Source organism: Vulpes lagopus, chromosome 4 (assembly GCF_018345385.1).
Source record: "Vulpes lagopus strain Blue_001 chromosome 4, ASM1834538v1, whole genome shotgun sequence".
NCBI classification, from domain to species: Eukaryota; Metazoa; Chordata; class Mammalia; order Carnivora; family Canidae; genus Vulpes; species Vulpes lagopus.
The window spans coordinates 107,321,856-107,341,452 of NC_054827.1; the positions used below are offsets into that span (position 1 = coordinate 107,321,856).

The window sequence follows — 19,597 nt, forward strand, 5'->3', positions numbered from 1 at the left end:
CAGTGTGCTAACAAATTTTCCTTCTTTCCTTAGAGCCTTCCATCTCTCCCTACTCTCAAGCTCTTCCTTCAACCAGGAGACATTAGAATATCTTTCAAAACCCTTGCCTTGCTGGACTCTTCTAACCTCATAAATCACCTTCACTGTACTCTTTATAAGCTTTAAAAGTAACTCCACTCAATGCTGCCACCTCCTATTCACCTGGTGCCCAGCTTTTGCACTTAGTCCTGATCTCATTTAATTTTCTGTTCTATCAGATACCACCCATAATCATCACACTTAAAAAAAAAAAAAGCCCAGGTGGTCTAATATTTTTACCAAGTCATCAAGGGCTTTCTAACTGTTACCTTCTGCTTTATACCTTTGGCCTCTCCTCATTCTCTGATTCTATCAATGTCTCTCCCACAATGCCCTCCACACCTCCTGGAGCTCCACATTATCCCGTTCTCCACCCATCCCACTGACACAGATTCTGCCCTCTTTGCTGGCTTTTCCTCTATCCACGGACTCTGGGCAGGAGAGACCACATCAGTGATTATCTCTATGCAGAAGACTAAACCTACACTCATAACGGACCTGGAACTCAGGAGCAGAAAGAAAGGAGTCAAGTTAGGTAAAGGAGAAAGTAAAGTGCCTTGCACAACGGAAGTACTCACAGACATTGGTTATTATTAGATAATGTATCAGTGCTGAGGACTCTCTCCCACAATAATTTTCATACCTTAAACTGTGACAGAAGTTCATCTGTTGCACTTGTTGACACTTCATTCTCTCTAGTTTCAGCCAAGCGCAAAATTTCATCTATGTCCATTTCCTTAGGGACACCAACAATATGATAACGGTAAACAGGCAACAGTGATCAGTACAGACTGAAAACATTTGGTGTGAATAAACCAAATCTCTTTCCTCAGATCCCATTTACCTTTACAGTACTTGGGTTTATATCCTTTACCTCTAATGTCTCAAACTATTATTTATACAAACGACAAGGTGAATTTCAAAAATTACACAAAATAAAACCAGAATTAAAAGGACCAAAGATAAAATCCTCAAATATTTTTCTCATTCTTTCCAATTCTATTTAGTAAGAGCTTTGAGCTCTATAATTTAAAAAGCTAGATCTTTCAATTACTATTCTTTATAAAAGCTTCTAACACAGACTAAAAATCTACTTCCAGAAAAATTTAGACTCTTACAAATACTCGTCAAAAAAGTTTTTTCCTTATTGTTAATTACCTGAGGCTCTGACTCCTCCCCTTCAAGTTCTTTGAAGAGATCCTCTGCTCCAAATTTCAAAATAGCTGTCAGCTCTTCTTTATTAAAAGGATTTGAGCTGTAGAAGTAAAATGTAGTTGTAATCCCTTAGGAATGTCAAGTAACCGCCATGAAGTTCTACTATAAAATAGCTACCCTTCACAAAGGGGTGAAATTACTTTTGAAAATATAAATTCTGCCCCAGGAAAAATGATCTCTCAAAGATTTCATTTTTTTATCCCTAGGATGAGTCTGTGATGATAAATCTAACTTAGCAAAAGACTAGAAAATGAATTATTTTCCTAATGCCTTATCTATTACATGATTAAGCAAGAAAATTAGCAACAGTGAAGAAGACAGTTCTTTGCTCTTTGTCTTTTGACTCAGGCAGTTATCATTCACCAAGAATTTTCTTTTTTATTTATTTATCCCCCACGCCCCAACAATTTTCAACCTTCTCATCTCCAGTCTAAAATAAAAGAACTAAGCCTTTCCCATTTAGGTTCTTCTTGAATGGAAGATTATCTGAAAATATTCTATTTAGGGAAGGGCTCATTTGATTTCCACCTGTGACACAAACTGCACAATTGCCACAGAAGACACTGAACAATTTGGCCAAAATATAAACTCAGAGAAATAGCTGTGCTTCTAAAAAAGTCAATTGAAACTTGACTGTTTTCCTTCTACATCTTTCTGTTTTCAATAGGAAAAGTAACAATCTCCATACAAATATTTTTACCAATAATAAGAAAACAGCTGCCAATTCCATCTGGCAGATTCTTACTACTAATATGTTCAAGGCAACTTTATGTTGGGATGAAAGCCTAATTGAGGGACACAGCTGCCACTGCTGCAGTCATATGTCACAAAAAGCCAAAAAAGAGCCAAAAGCTAAAAGCAAGAGAGGGAATAAGAAAGAGAGGTAGCACAGGGTTGAGAGGTAAAAAAGAAAACAGGGAAAACAAGATAAAATGAAAATGACACCTTCTCGTGGTTTTGGCTTGGCCTTTTCTAGGTAATTAATAGGTAACGTCAATTATAGAAAATCCTACTAAAAGGATAAATTCTATCAAATGTTGATGTAAAATCAGTTTGGTTCTGATCACCTCCTCCACCTTTCTAGAACTTACTTGGACCTTCCCGAGTTGTTTTCCAGAACTGTCCGACCAGTAGTATCCATGCGCTGAATCACCAGATGGTCCAATACCATCTTCTTTTTGGCCCGTTCAATGATCTCCTCCTCCACAGTCCCCTTTGTAACCAAGCGATAAATATTTACCTATAGAAAAACAAAATGTTATGTTTATACTTGATCAGCAAAAAAAAAGTTACCTGTCTAAAACCAAAAGATAAGTAAAAAAGACTTATTCTCTTCTACTAAAAATGACTATAAGCAATTCATACAAACAGGCAGCTTAAGTAGATGCAATATTTTTACTCTAACATATTGTAATCTTAAATAAAACTTCCTCTAAAAATTATTACAGCCTAGTCTAATGATAAAAATCTTGCTAAAAAATAGTTTTGCTGATGGAAAGTTTCACCAAACTGAACTGTTGGCCGAGTGTGAAACTTAAGAGTTACCCAATGCTAGAGCAGAGTTTGAGATTCTCACATGAAAAAAACAAGCATGTATTTTCCCAATGTAGCTCAGAGCTAACAATCATATATAATAAAAGTAGACCATCCTGAAAAATGTTGGACTATTTAACAATTTATCCACATTCAAATAGAAAAACATTCCAGTTCTTAATCTATTCATCATATCTCTTTCTTAGGGTAAACCTGAAACTTACAGGTGACATAATTTTCAAACAGCACAAGAAAATAGTTCCCTAAGAAGTTCATCTGAGCCCCAAAGACACCTCTGTACTAGTTAAAAGACAGGCATCTACCCTTGGGGAAAAGAGAGCAAAACAGGAAAAAAGCATTTTACAAATGTCCTGAAAGGGCTAAACAACACCCCTCTCTTTCCCACCTCACCCAAACCACATCCAGATGTCTCACTCCACTGACCTGCTTCTTCTGACCAATTCTATGGGCTCGGGCTTGTGCCTGCAAGTCGTTCTGGGGGTTCCAGTCAGAGTCAAAGATGACGACTGTGTCCGCCGAAGCCAGATTGATTCCCAGGCCACCAGCCCTTGTCGAGAGCAGGAAACAGAAGTCCTGTACACAATGCAATATACTACTTTATGCAGTGGCCTTCTCAGAAACAGTTTCACAGTCCAATAAGCCCTTATACCTGGAAACCCCTGCAGGTGTGAAGAAAAGTGAGATATGATGGACAAACTTTATGGAAGCTACAAGAAGGCCAGGGACTTGATGGTAGAGTGAATTTTCGTTTCATTAAGCAGGAAGAATCAGTGCAGAGAACTAAGGAGTAAAGCTGATTCTGGTAAGTCAACTGGAACAAAAGAAATAGTGTTCTCTCTGCTAAAACTAGCATTACAAGCAATTAACAAAACCCAGAAAAACTTAATTAGCAAGGGGATCATTCCAGCAAGTTGCCCACACACTCATTTTCAGGTAAAGGTGGATTATACCACATAAGGTAGTTGGTATAAGCAAAGGTACTTTATAATGAAGTGGCTGAATAGAACAACACTACATCAACAGATCAGGCACCAGCACTGCTCAGAAGCACAGGGTCCTCGATCAGCACAGCGTACACAAAAAGAAAACCAAAGCACATGTCGCTGAAGAGCCACGTGTGGGAAAGATACAGGCTCTGACATATTCTACGCAGCAATAATAAGAGATTGAGCAAGCATGGTATACCTGCCTGCATCTGAGAGCACAGAAAATATGGAGCAGGAGGCAAAAATTAAATTATATGAACCAGAAGAAAAGAAAGCCACAGAGATTTCTGTCTTTAGGGCATTTGATCATGTATGTCAAAGGCTGACACCTTTTTGGCACACAAGTGGTGCTCAAAAGCTGATAGTTCTGAGTTATATTTGATCAATGGGTGTATTTACTATACACAGAAACAATGAAAGGCTCTCCACACTCTAACTAAATCCCACTCACCAGCATCCTGCCACAGAAATGAAAATGGAGAGAATGATCTCAGAACTTTAAACAAATGCTGAGGCACATATGCTCTGTGATCCATAGAAATACCAAGTGACATCACACTCTCTAATTTACAGAAGCCTGCAAGTAAATGCTGGAGACTTGAGAACAAGATACCTAAACCAAATAAAATCTGGGATCTGAATAATCATAAATAATTTTCACTCTCACTACTTTTTTTTAATATTTTTTTTCTTTATTTATGATAGTCACATAGAGAGAGAGAGAGAGCCAGAGACACAGGCAGAGGGAGAAGCAGGCTCCATGCACCGGGAGCCCGACGTGGGACTCAATCCCGGGTCTCCAGGATCGCGCCCTGGGCCAAAGGCAGGCGCCAAACCACTGCGCCACCCAGGGATCCCCTGTCACTACTTTCTTTTAAAGATCTATTTATTAGGGGGGGCGAGGAGGCAGAGAGAGGTGGAGAGAATCCTTTTTTTTTTTTTTTTTAATTAATTTTTATTGGTGTTCAATTTACCAACATACAGAAAAACACCCAGTGCTCATCCCGTCAAGTGTCCGCCTCAGTGCCGGTCACCCATTCCCCTCCAACACCCGCCCTCCTCCCCTTCCACCACCCCTAGTTTGTTTCCCAGAGTTAGGAGTCTTTATGTTCTGTCTCCCTTCCTGATATTTCCCAACATTTCTTTTCCCTTCCTTTATATTCCCTTTCACTATTATTTATATTCCCCAAATGAATGAGAATCCTTAAACAGACTCCCCACTGAGCACAAGAGTCCAACATGGGGTTCAATCCCAGGACCGTGAGATCATGACCTGAGCCAAAACCAAGAGTTGGACACTCAACCAACTGAGCCAACCAAGCACTCTTTACCATAGATAATGTGAATTAGAAGATGTTATTTGTGTCTATTATCAGACTGAAAAAACAAACTTGATGACATGCAATGCTGCTCAGGGTGAGATAGAAATATGCATACACAAATAGTAATGATATAAACTGCTTTGGGAAATTTAACAAAGTATGTGAAAAACCTTTCTTAAAATGCTCGTATGCTTTCAACACCCCAAAACAACAAAATAAGTGATTAAGTTTAATCACTGGGTTAAATAATAATGGTACAACTATGAGAAAACATTAGAAACTAAATTTTTTTTTAATCCTTAATGACATGGGAAAAATGATCACAGAATTCTAAATGAAAAGTGACAAAACTATATGCAGAATGATCCCAAATTAGGTGAACATACAGAAAATCGGTTTTATCCAGTATGAATGGAAATACATCCAAATGATAAGAATAGCAAGTTGTTTGGGGGTAGGTTGTGCGATTTTTCTTCTTTATACTATCTTTTAAATTTTCTAAAGGTGCATATATTTCCACCCAATGATAAAGTATTTTCTTAACAAAAAAGGCTCAGATGTGCAGAATAATGATAGAGAACCTGTATTCTATATATAGTCATGAGGTGGAGAATTGAGAATTATAAAGGCAGCTTTAATAGTGTTTCTCTAAGAAAGGGTAATAAGAAACATTCATACCATTTTTTAAACTAAGAATAGGGAACACAAAACTAGTTTCAATAAATACCAAATCATACACTAGCCTAGCATTTACTGAGTGCTCACTATGCCCCAGGCAGTAAATGCAAGCCTACTGCTTGCATTTAATCTCCAAAGCAGGTATTGAAATTATCATGATTTTACTCGAGGAAACAGAAAAAGAAGGAATGGGAATTAATGGGTGAGCAGTATTCAGTAATCCAATTCCTCTTCTCCTGAACCATTCAGAGCCTCAGTTCTATCCAGATTCACGCCCAAAGCTCCTCAAGTACAGCTAACATTTTAGGGTAAAGAAGCCAGAATGCTATAGTCTAACTGGGACCACATCCATTTCTAGAGGCAGAAGGCATACCATTTTGGAGTAACAGACTGTACAGAGAGAGTTTTTAAAGCCCCTCAGAAAGCAGAACATGAAGTCTGTTCCATCTATATGAAGTAGTGGCCCAGGCTTCAGAAGCACTAGCGTTCTCTCCAAAACACTAGTTAGTTCTGGCTCTCTCCACTGCTGCCTTCACCCACACAGGGTGCTGCAGTTACCTCTGCTGAACCTCTTCTCCCCCACTTCTCTCAAATCCCACAGCACTTCACAGCTTGATATGCACGAACTACAATCTTACCATGGTTTCTCACTTCTCTTTAAGCACCCCTTCTATATATGTCTTAAAATCACTTTAGAATGCAAATCCAAGCTGGACAATAGACCATAAGTTATACTGATCATACCAGTAATCCAACACATTTGAGATACAGTAAATGTACTTTACATGCCTCAGTCACCAAAAAAGAACAGATCAGAACCTTCTGATGTAACATACATGTCAAAATTAATTCTACTGACCAGCTTTCCTGACTCTTGCCTTACTGTTTGTTCTCCTAGGTCCAGAAATCTGATGTCTGGAAGCCACTATGGAATACGCAGTTGCTATTAGAACTGCTCTGTCACTAATCCAGACCAGGGCAGATAAACAAGCATGCATATGCTTTTCTGGAATAACAAACAAAATTAAGAGGCATCTTTTATATTAGTGATTTCTCATTTCCTTCCCAAAGCAGGAGAACTTTGCTGTGAACTGTTTCTGAAATGAAATACATTAAAGCCAGAAAGGCTTTCTCCTGGATACAGAGCCCACGCTGCCCAAAAAGCAAAGCCATATATGGTGTACCTCAGACCCATCTGCATTGAAGTGGTCCAGGGCCTGTTTTCGGATTTCTCCCTTGATGGAACCATCCAGACGCTGTAAAAATAAACCACAAGAAAATCATAAGGTAGGCAGATCAGCTATTCTCAGAACACCAGACTTGCAACCTTTATCACTCCAACACCCACTTAGTAAAAATAACCGGAATGCACTGGCAACATCCTGGCAAGGGACATTGCTTAAGCAGCATATTCTACTTGCCCAAGCTCTCTGGTTACAAACCCAAGGTCAAAAGCTTCTGACTCAAAGAACTATCTAGGTCTACCCAAGGATCAGAACGACTGCTAGAACCTCTAATGAGAATGATGGTAACCCAAGCTATGCTCAGAAGCTATGTTTGCTTCTACATCTGTAGGTCCTGAAGAGATTAGGTCACCAGACCACTGGTCATTTTAGCTTGTGCAGAAAATGATCCTTTTTAAATAATGTGACCACAAGTCCCACAGTTATTAAGTGCTACACAAACCAAAAATTCATTTGTACAAGTTTGTTTGTAAACATTCTGCCATAACATTGAAAGTGTTAAAATTAAGTTGGTCATATATTCCAGCTTTTCCAAAAATTACATTCTGAAATCAAAGCAAAGTGTTTAAGTAGCCAAAGTGCATATTTAAGAAAGCCTCTGGAATTTACTAGCTCTTTTGAGTATGTGTCAGTTCTAGGTTCCAAATATCACCAGGGAAAACCACATGTCAAATAGACACTTGAGAATCACTACCTGTATGCTATACATGTAAAGTGTTTATTTCTTACCCTTTAAAGATATTTTCACATCTTCCCCTTACAGTCACATCTTGAGATGAACAAAATACCTCATTTTACAGAAGGCAAAACTGACCTGAGAGATGAGGTCAGCTGCCCAGTGATGGGGACACAGGCTGTAGAAGAACCTATATCTCCCCAGCTCAGAGCTCTGCTGACCAGACCCAGAGCTACCAAAAAACAAGTCAATCACACCTGGGAACGCCCTCTCTTCTTTCTGACTACCAACTCTACTCAGAGCCTTAACCCAAAGATATGTTTACATGGCAGATTCATAGCCTATATTTGATATCAGAAAACCCAAATGCCTTCCTTTTAATATCCCCATTAATAGAAGACAGTAGACATGACAGACTCTAGTGGATCCCAGCCAAATATTCCCTACAGAGAAAACCAATGCATTCTTATTTTATGTGGTATCGAATGATTAGCTTGACCTGAAAGCTCACAGAGATCAGATGCATTGAGAGACAATAATCTTTTTGCAGTGTGCTGGGCTTTTGTTAGTCCATTTTTAAATAACCACAGTATCAAACCATATTCTAAGATAGCTGCAGAAAGACCACACAAAGATACTATGATAGAGCACTGTCTTTCAGGGCATTTTTGAAAGACAATATTAGTGAGTTAAAAGCTTGGCCATCTCCCAGTACAATCACTAACCTCACTTTCTTTAATACTAGACAATTACAGAAGTAGGTTCATAAGTCCAGCCACTCAAAGAAAAAATATTAAGCCAATCTTAAAAGTCAAAAGTCACTATAAAAATGTTATGCCAAAAGTCAAGAAAAATAGCAGATACGTCCATAAACAGATCAGAAAAAAAAGTTTCACACACTCTAACACCCAGAAAAATACTGTGTTGAAGAAACTCATTTCCCCCTTATCTTGTAGGAGACAACTGAGTGAAGATGAAAAGCCACAGTAACAATCTCACAGAGATGAGAGGACCATCACCACCCCTTTCAGGGCCCAGCAAGCTCTCACATGCACCACTCTGCTGAGTTCCCAGCCTCACAGCCAGGGTCAGCTTTCTCCAGGGTGACCGCACAGAACTACTCCCTTTCTCTTCCTAGGATTTGGGCTTCTGGAATTAGGCCCACACCTCCTTCCTCTATAGTGTTAACCAAGATTTTGGAGCTGGAAGATACCATCTCACAGCCTTTACTCTTGTCTGCTTTTCCTCTATCACCCACCTCCGTACCACCCCCTGAAAACCTGAAGGACCTCACATGACCACTTTTATTATAGGTTACTGAAAAGTATGGAAGTAAACACAAAGACCCTCGTGGAACCTTCATCTCAATTTGTTTCTAGCTGAAAAACTTGTTTCCTAACATTAGGATGATTCTGCAAGCAAAGCATACAACTGCAGGGAGGGAGCCAGGAGGGATTCCAATCACTGAACATCCTTACCTGGAAAGGGTAGTGCTTGATTGTCAGGTACTCAGCCAGAATGTCCAACATTCTGACCATCTGGGAGAAGATTAGGACTCTGTTGCCCCTTTCTCGAAGCCTTGTCAACAGTTTATCTAAGAGAATCAGCTTCCCACTGCTCCTGATCAGGGACTGCAGATTGAAAAGACATTCTGATCATTACACTCAAACCCATACTTCAATCTGCCCTTAAAACTGCTAAGAGTTCCTACTTTGACAATCATCTTTCAGCTTGGTGAAGCCCCCTGCCATCTGGCTGACAATACCCAAAATGCTCTTTACCTGGCATCTGTGACATCATTCTTTCCATATTTTTCCTAGTGAACTTTCCTCACCTCTTTTCAAAGCTTCTTTTGACACTCCTTGAAGAGTCATCAAAGGAGGAAAGAAAAGAGCATCTATAGAAACCACAGTGTTTGAGAATTTAATTACAAATACAGAGGCCACGCACCAGAAGAACCTCCTGCCCGTTCTCTCGCTCATTCTCCTCGGGGGGCTTGATCAGGTAGCAGTGGTTACAGCACTTTTTCAACTCCATCACAATATTCAGGAAACCAGATGTGCTGCCTCTTGTCCCTTTGGCAAGAGCCTTATAGTTTCTGGTCAGGATCCACCTATAAATCAAAATAATGATGTCATTCAATTTGAAGAAACAGAGAATCAGAGGTATCAGAAGATTGTGAGAGAGAGCTGTGTTACTGGAAACAGAAAAACCAAAGCAGAAAAGACCTAAGACCGTTAAAAAGGCACAGAGGGATATGGTATTTTGCATCTCCCACCACCTAGGAGACCACTCACATCTTTGGTCTGATTCAAATGTTAGACTCTGGGAAAACACTGCTCTACTGGGCACTGCAATCTGAACACAGGAAACTAACAAGAGTGAAATAAATACACACACACACACACACACACACACGTCATACAAGGAGTCACTGAAGCATTCTTTATCACAACATACAAATGGAAGTAAGCTAATAAGGGATTAGTTACATTAAGATTACCATCAGATGGAAGCTATGTACCCGTTTACAAACTGCTATAAAAGGACATTTTACACTATAAAATGCTCACAGAAAAAAAATAAAATAAAATAAAAAATAAAAAAAATAAAATAAAATAAAATAAAATAAAATGCTCACAGTAACTATGTTTTATCTCCAAAAGGGAAGGAGAAATGTATGTGTATTCACATATATCCACATGTAAGTTTTAACCACTCTAAAATATTAGAAGTGCTTTTTGTCCTGAACAATGGAATTTCTTTACACTGTTAGCAATCCCAATTTTAGGACTCTCTCAAAGTAGAATGTTCAAGGATTTTAAGTGCTATTTCTAAGAGTAAAGTATTTGAAACACTCTAAATGTCCACCACCAGGGGGCTGGTTGAATAAACTATGATACAGATCCACAATGAAATACTATACATATGTAAAAAGGAAACAAGAATATCTTTATAAACAATGAGAGTGTTCTTCAGCCATCATTAAGTGTAAAATGTAAGGTAAAGAAAAACATGTATAGTATGTTGTCTATATAGGAGAAGGAAACAGCAAAAAAGTTAAAATGTATTTGCTTATATTTTAAAAACTAAAAAATAAAGGAAAAGTAAGCATTTAAATTGATAATTATTATTACCTAAGGGAAAGATGGACTAGAATGAGAGGACAAGGAAAGAATAGCAGGCTTTGTAGCTTTGCCTTTGGAACTCTACAAATATTGCAAAATATTAGGAAGCAAAATTAAGCAAAGCCAACTTTTAAAAAATAAAACTAAAATGAAATAAATAAACCATTGTATCTAGCTGGTAACGTAACCACAAGTAAAGAAAAGAAAAACTATCTCGAGGGCACCTGGGTGGCTCAGTTGGTTAAGTGTATGCCTTCAGCTCAGGTCATGATCCCAGAGTCCTGGGATTGAGTCCCACACCAGGCTCCAGACTCCTCTGAGCAGGGAGTCTATTTCTCCCTCTACTCCTCCCTCACTTGTTCTCTCTCTCTCTCTCTCTCTCTCTCTCAAATAAATAAAATATTGAAAAAAAAAAAAAAAAGGAAAACTATCTCAAAGTACTTTAAGATTCTTATCCATTTCTAGTGGAATATACCTTTAAAAACAAACCAAAAAATATCATTTTACCCTTAACCTGTTTTCGTTATTCACACTGCTGATGGTAATCCTGGCACTATTATTCATTACTAAGACCATATGTGCAATGTTAATTAAGTTGGTGGAGTTGAGATGTGGAATTTTTGGTATGGGGACAAGACCATTAAGGTCAAATAAAATATCTATGTTTCACTGTTTCACTGAAAAAAAAAAAAAAAAAGATGTATTATCTTTAAAAACAGATTTCCTAAAACAAATAAAAATAAAAACAATTTCCAAATTCTGTCCACTGAAAAAGCCTGGTGATATCCAGTGTGGCTGCAAGTCACAGCTCCAGTACCCAGCCTGAGGCCTCCAAATTTCACATTCCAATAAAACAGTACACAGAGCTCGTTGGATATATGGCTGACTCCTGCTATGGGGCACAAATGTACTACAAGATGAACGTGAACAATTTGTTCCAGAAAGCAAAAAGCTCTGAGCTTCAAGTAGGATTATGTCAAAAGGACTCAGAACGGACTTGAATGAGCTCCTCCAGGTTAAAAAAGGAGCTATCAAGAATAACGTCACAGAGTATAAAAAGAATAACAATCACAGAATGAAACACGAATATGCTTATCAATGAATTCATAATCATACCAAAACAAATCTTACTGGTCGAAACCTTTGAAGAAGGGTAGATATAACCTATTGTTTCTTTTAAAGATGTCAAAACTCCAACATGAATGGACTTGAGCATATTATGCTAAGTGAGAGAAGTCAGAATGAGAAAGACAAGTACTATATGATGTCACTTATATGTGGAATCTGAAAAAGCTAAACTCAGAAAAAAAGAATGTAAAATAGTGGTTACCTGGAAATGGGGGAATGGGACAGATACTAAGGGTATGAACCTAAAATCTGTAAATAATCCCTAGAGATCTAATGCACAGTATAGTGAATACAGACAATATTGTATTATCATCATCAACCTTGCTAAGACACTAGAACTTAAAGATCGCAACCATTAAAAAGAAAGGGTCATTGTGTAACGTGATGTGGATAGAGGTGCTTAATTATCGCTACAATGGCAATCATCTTCTTACATATGAATGTATCATATATGAGCAACATGTTGTACACATTACATTTTCACATTATATGCCAAATACATCTCAATTTAAAAAACAAGTGAGGTGGGGCACCTGAGTGGCTCATTCAGTTAAGCATCTGCCTTCGCTCACATCATGATCCTAGAGTCTGGGATCAGACCCCATATCAGCCTCCCTGCTAAGCAGGGAGGCTGCTTCTCCCGCTCCTTCTCCCTCTCCTCCCTGCTTGTGTTCCCTCTTGCTATTTCTCTCTCTCAAAAAATAAATCCAATCTTTAGGAAAAAATTAAAAATTAAAAACCACAGAGGCACCTGGCTGGCTTAGTTGGTAAAGCATGCAACTCTTGATCTTGGAGTTGTAGGTTCAAGCACCACGCTGAGTGCAAAAATTACTTAAGAATAAAATCTTAAAAAAAATAATTTTAAAATAATAGATTTTTGGGATCCCTGGGAGGCGCAGCAGTTTAGTGCCTGCCTTTGGCCCAGGGCGCGATCCTGGAGACCCGGGATCGAGTCCCACATCGGGCTCCCGGTGAATGGAGCCTGCTTCTCCCTCTGCCTGTGTCTCTGCCTCTCTCTCTCTCACTGTGTGCCTATCATAAATAAATAAAAATTTAAAAAAAAATAATAACAGATTTTTAAATGCCAAGAATCAAGAAGAATCATGCATTTATTCTGTCTTTCCTAAATGAACTGTTCCTCACCTGATATGGTAAAGTTTCTTTTTGTAGTATTCCAGCTAATAAACAGAGAGTAATAAAATTTAAATATCACCAGTTTGTAATCCCTAATGAATTAATGACCTAGGCAATGCATACTATTACTTGCTAATATCAAAAAAAGACAATAATCTATTGTGAAAGAATGTACCTTTGCATTCTATGAAATACTCATATTGAATCTGAGTCTAATCAAGCCTCTACATTTATCTGTAAATATGAAGGGTTCAGAGAAAAATGTTAAATAATGCCATGAAGCTGGAATCAGCTAAGTCCAGGCTGTAAAAAAATCCACAGAACACAGACTCGGGGGACACCTGCGTGGCTCAGCAGTCGAGCATACGCCTTTGGCTCAGGGCGTGATCCTGGGGTCCATCAGGCTCCTTGCATGAAACCTACTTCTCCCTCTGCCTATGTCTCTGCCTCTCTCTCTCGGTGTCTCTCATGAATAAATAAATAAAATCTTAAAAAAAAAAAAAAGATCTCTCTCAACAACTTACAAATATGCAACGGTATTATCACCACAGCCTCCGTGCTGCATGTTACATCCTAATGACTCATTTATAACTGGAAGTCTGTACCTTTTGACCCCCTTCACTCATTTCTCTCACCCCCACCCTCACTTCAGCCTCTGGCAACCATTTTTCTGTTCTCTGTACCTATTAGCTCAGTTTTGTTGTTACCACTGTTAACTCATAAAACAGTGTTCATCTTTTAGAGATATACAGAAATATTTGATTGATAAGTGCCTGAAACAGGCTTTAAATGATCTAAGGGTGGACATGAGGATGCAAAAGAAGACAACGTGAACTGAGACTGGCCATGTCAATAACTGAAGCTGGACTATGGGTATATAACTACTTCTTATTCCATTTTTGTACATATCTTAGATTTCCCCTAAGAAAAAGATTTTTTAAAGTCAATATAGTGTTAGGCAAAAGGGTCAGACAGTAATTTTTGAAAATTACAATCTTGTTTTTATTCAGTTGCATTTAGAACAAGCAGGGAATATTAGAAAGGCTACCACGTTTTAACTGTAAAAGACCGTAATGTTCACAGCATGTAATTATTTCCAATCATTCCAGATTCAACTTTAAATCATCAAAACTAAAGCACATTATTTACCACTCCCTGTCCTAAACCCAATATTTTGCCCATCATAACCTAAACCAAGTCCACAACCTGCCTGGGCCACTTGGGAGTGCCAGAAAGGAGAGCATCTTCCCCTTCCAGCACATAATGGAGAACTTTTCCTTCTGAACTTTCACAGAGTCCTGCATACGCCTCGGTTATTAAACAACACTGTTTTAAATCCTTGCCTCTATTCTGTCTTTCCTCTTAAGCAACACTTCTGGCAGAAACACATTCCACTCATCTTCATACTCTCAGTATCTAGCAGAATGCCTGACACATTGCAGAATCTTGGTAAATGACTGAAAGAATAGTGGAGAAGAAATGGATTAGTGAGTGAAATACGCCTGCCTGTTGGAGGGGATTAGCACTAAGATTTACCATATACTTCAGACCACCTACAGAATGGAAAGTGCTGTGTGCAAATTCTCATCCAAATAAAAAAGCAAAAACAATAAAACTTCTTTCTAACCATGAATATATTGCTATTCACATCTGTTAGGCATCACTGAAAAAAGCAGCTTGTCAACTGTCTATCTCATGGCCCCTTTGTTTTTGTTTTGTTTTGTTTTAAGATTTATTTTTTTATGATAGACGGGGAGAGAGAGAGAGAGAGAGACAGAGAGAGGCAGAGAGAGAAGCAGGCTCCATGCCGGGAGCCAGACGTGGGACTCAAGCCTGGGTCTCCAGGATCAGGCCCTGGGCTGAAGGCAGGCGCTAAACGGCTGAGTCACCCAGGGATCCCCCCTCAGGGCCCCTTTGTATGGGTATTAATCCTACTGCAGGGTGACCCAGCCCACAGCTTACTTGTAATACTGCTTCTGCAGAGCAGACATCTCCACCCTGAGGATCTGTTCCACTTTGGCAGGAAGGGATTTCTCCACATCCTTTTTGACTCTCCGGAGGAGGAAGGGCTCCAGCACCTTATGGAGACTCTGGTAGCCATTCTCCCTCCCTTTCCCATGGTCCTCTTCAAAATCTTCCCAGAATTCAAACCTGGAAATAAAACAGGACAGCAATTGTTACAGAAGCAACCAGGAAGGGGGAAAAAAAATTTTTTTTTCAAACTATAATTTTAATTAACTAAATGGGAAAAAAAAAAATCCGTAAAAAAATTTTTTTTAAAAAGACTCTTTCCTATAAGGAAATATAAATTTTACCAGTCACTAACTCGTGAACACAAGAGACGGGAAAACACAAAGGAAAGGGACCACCTGAATCAATTCCATCTGTCTGTATTGGGTAACATTAAGTTTCCAATTCTCAGACTGGGTCTAGAAGTCACAAGATATTTCAGTGGAACATGCAATGTGTATGTAAGTATAGACAAGTTATTGTCATGTAACATTCTGCAGAAAAAATTGTAAGCTATCTGTAAAGCTGCAATTTCTTGGGAAAACAAATTCAGAGGTAAGAGAATTAGTGGCAATATTACAGCTGTCACTACTCAAAGGTGAAAGTTTATTACATAATTTTCATCAATAATCTTCACAGTTTATAGATGAAAAAAATTAATGAATTATGATAACAGTAAACAAGACCATGGCCCCCAAACAAGAATAGCAATATGAGTGATGCCACTTTAATAGCATTAGAACTTGGGGACAGAAGTTTTACTAATAAATTTTAAAACCTGTCACCATAGTAATTCTGCCTCAACTCAATAGACAAAGGTTTCTCTTGTTTAAATCTTAATTCAATCATCTCTGATTTACTAAAAGACCTATGGCAGAAGTCCAGAATAGGATACTGTGAACAGATTTCTTTCAAAAACAAAACAAAACAAAGAAAGAAAGAAAGAAAGAAAAAAAGAAAGAAACTTCTTTCATGAGGATTGAAAAAAAAAAATGTGCATTGTTCTGCCACTAGAAAGCCAGGGAAGCACTTGGAAGAACCAGCTGGGTCCTATGTGCATAAGGATGGATGCTCCACAGGGGAGAACAGGCCATGGAAGAAGGCTAGAACTGAAAGCTCAATCAGTCACTGCTTCCCAGTCTGCCTTCTGACACCAGGTGGCCCTCCTCTGCTGAGGTCAATCACACCCCAGAAGACAGAATAGCTCAACATTATCTAGAGCTCTGGAGGACTCAATAAGCATCTGCCCTCTGAGGAGATGGAAAGTCAGAGCACAGATGCCAGTGCCGCCAGAGACTACAATGGCATCAACAGAGTCTCCTGCCATTTCTGAACGGATAAATGGCCTTGCATTATATCAGGTACTGGGAGGAAGGTCTACACCAGCCTCAGTAACGCCTGGTAACACGCAAAATAGCCACCCTTAGGGAAGTGGACAAAAAGAACTTTTAGGGTAGGAATCTAAAAACGTCAAAGCTTACAGCCTGATAAAGTTAACATAAGTTGTATTTTGTCACTGCTATGCAAATACTCCAGGAACAAAACTAAGTGAGGAATTAAAAATAGTAAGAGGATTAAAAGGAACAATGCCAACTGAACTATCTCAATGCTAGGGTTGGCAGGTCACCCACAAAATGTATGAAACGACTGGAAAACAGGGACTATCACTTATCAAGCTATTCTCTGAAAAGCTGGGAGACAGTTTCAAGAAAATGTTTCAATTTACTTAACACTCATTATCATGAATTACTATTATATTAGTCTAAAAACTTAAATACAAACCTTATTTACAAGATTTACTTCCCCTACTGTTTCAGGCAACAAATACTTTCACCTGCCTAGTGTATTCTTACTAAACTTAAAGTTAATATGACACACTATTTCTTTATATACATGCTGAATGGTTTATGAATGGTCTATGGCTGCTTTCTCTCTAAACAGCAGAGATGAGTAGCTGTAACTGAGACCATAATGCCTACAAGCTAGAAATCTTTCTTATCAGGTCCCTTATGAAAAAGTTTGCTGTTCCCTGCAATAGAACTGTCAACTTAAAATACTACATACATAAAAGATATAGGGCTACAGCAGTGAACTTAATAATGGCATGCCATTGAAATGACCTAGAGATTATTTTAGATATATCCCTGTTGTTAACCTGCGTACATAGGTCTCTCACGAAAGTAGGGGCAATTTTGGTTACTTCAATTTTCTAGACTTTGGGGTTTTAGAAAATAGAAGTTCACTCTACTGAGGAATAACAAAGAAGAAAATTAAATCAGAGCAGTGAAAATTGTATGTTAGAAGTCATGTGATAAATATGTGAAGGGAAAGGTACAAAAAAAAAAAAAAAAAATCAGACTGGCCTAGACAGCAGAAACAAAAGCAAAGCAAAGCAAAACAAAAACCATTTCTTACATGAAACGGTCACATCTCTAAAATATGCTCTATCAAGTTATTTTGTGGAATGGGTATGCAGTACACTTTGCAAGTGATTATAAACTCAATTTTTCGGGCTTGCCTTATCTTTTTCTACCTTTATTACCAAGCCCTGTGCTTTGCCAAATACTACATACAAACTAATTGATTGGCATATATTTACAATAAGGGTAGTGGTCAGATTTATAAAAATGGTGGTAGTCTGGTCAAAGCTACCATGCAGGAAAGGAAATAGCATTTCAGTTGGCTAAAATGAGAACTAACTTCTGAATTTAAAAAATGATGGCCTGTCATAATCAAGGAGATGAAGGTTCAAAAGTTATCTGACCAAACTTAATTCCTTTCTATCCACTAATACTTCTTCAATGGATCATTTCTTTGAAAGGACTAAGTGGTCCCACAAAACCATCTGGAACCTAAGAAACTACTGGTAAGGATGGGGAAAATACTGCACAGGATTTGGTCACCCGCCCAGCAAAGCTCAAGCAGAAACAAAGGTTAAATCTTAACTCAACTAATGGAGTTATATGCACATTTGTGGAAAACAATCTTTTAAAAAATGTTTGAAAATGACAGTATTTTAAAAACAAAGTTTTCAAGAGAAAAAGCTCTCTTACACACACACACACACACACACACACACACTTGCATTTCTTTCTTTTTTTTTTTTTTTTTAAGATTTATTTATTTATTCAGAGAGAGAGAGAGAGGCAGAGACACAGGCAGGGGAAGAAGCAGGCTCCATGCAGGAAGCCTGACGCCGAACTCGATCCCAGGTCTCCAGATCACACCCCAGGCTGCAGGCGGTGCTAAACCACTGGTACTTCCATATATATGGTACTTCCGGTGTACCAAAAAGATCTAATACGAAAAATTTAAATACACATGAAAATTCTTCATTTCAGAAAACAAAGATTAATAACAAATAATTGAAAACCAGGTAGCCCAGGTGGCTTAGCAGTTTAGCACTACCTTCAGCCTAGGGTATGATCCTGGCAACTCCGGATCGAGTCCCATGTCGGGCTCCCTGCATGGAGCCTGCTTTCTCCTTCTGCCTGTATCTGTGCCTCTCTCTCTCTGTCTCTCGTGAATAAATAAACTCTTAAAAAAATGTAACCAATAATTGAAAATCTTGACTAGTTCTGAACTTTTATACATTATCTGTTTTACAACACTTGTACCTTTGAAAAGCACACTTCATAAAAACACAGCCTTCTACTAATACATCATGAATAGGTTACTCATTACAGAATGTACAGCAGAATGTTTAAAAAAAAAGAAGAGGGCCTGGCGGTGGGGAGGATGGGGTAATTGGATGATGAGCATTAAATTGAGAGCACTTGAAGTAATGAGCACTGCGTGTTGTATGCAACTAATGAATCACTAAGTTCTACCTCTGAAACTAAAAAATCAGATTAGAAAAAAAGAAGGCAACTGCCTCCATCCTTAGGCAGTATCCACTCACAGAGCTCTGCAGAAAGGACAGAAGACCCAGGTGAGCAACAACAGGACAGACAAGACAGCAGCAATGAGACGGGGATGGGTGAAACATCACAGGAAAAGGAATCTCTTATAGAACGGTGTTTCTTGACTGGTGATGAATCTGCCTCCTGGGAAGGCCTCGAGACATTTTTGGTTACTGAAACTGAGAAAGGGGGCAGCTACTGGCATGTGAAGTAGTGGCCAGGGATGCTGCTAAACACCTTCTAATACAAAGGACAGCCCCTGACAAAAAAGAATTATCCAGCTCAATGTTAATAGTGCTGAGGATGAGAAATGAGAAATGCTGCTCTGAGAGAAGGCAGAGGAAGGGAGGGTGTCCAGGGGGCCCCCCACTCCCAAAAGCACACCCCCATCAACAGGATGCCTGCAAACACAGGAAATAGTTTAAGCCTACTCTACTAACAGCTGTAGTGAGGCCAGCACAGTCAAAGTGGTCAAGTTTCTCTACCCATCTTCTGAAGAGTCTTAAATTATCCTTGAAAAATAAAAGTGAAAGAAGGACAGT

The 19,597-nt window shown here is 38.7% G+C and overlaps 1 protein-coding gene across 4 annotated transcripts in view; it reads right to left on the reverse strand.

The window, feature by feature from the left end:
• CHD2 (chromodomain helicase DNA binding protein 2) overlaps window positions 1–19,597 on the reverse strand; it is a 122,081-nt gene that overhangs the window by 41,933 nt on the left and 60,551 nt on the right. For all 4 annotated transcript variants that reach the window (XM_041752310.1, XM_041752311.1, XM_041752312.1 and 1 more), the window contains 8 exons: window positions 15,106–15,294; window positions 9,704–9,866; window positions 9,232–9,384; window positions 7,018–7,089; window positions 3,271–3,420; window positions 2,385–2,533; window positions 1,237–1,333; window positions 722–814 (listed from right to left, as the gene is read on the reverse strand). In XM_041752310.1, the coding sequence (XP_041608244.1) occupies window positions 722–814; window positions 1,237–1,333; window positions 2,385–2,533; window positions 3,271–3,420; window positions 7,018–7,089; window positions 9,232–9,384; window positions 9,704–9,866; window positions 15,106–15,294 (1,066 nt within the window). The remainder of the gene's footprint in view (window positions 1–721; window positions 815–1,236; window positions 1,334–2,384; window positions 2,534–3,270; window positions 3,421–7,017; window positions 7,090–9,231; window positions 9,385–9,703; window positions 9,867–15,105; window positions 15,295–19,597) is intronic.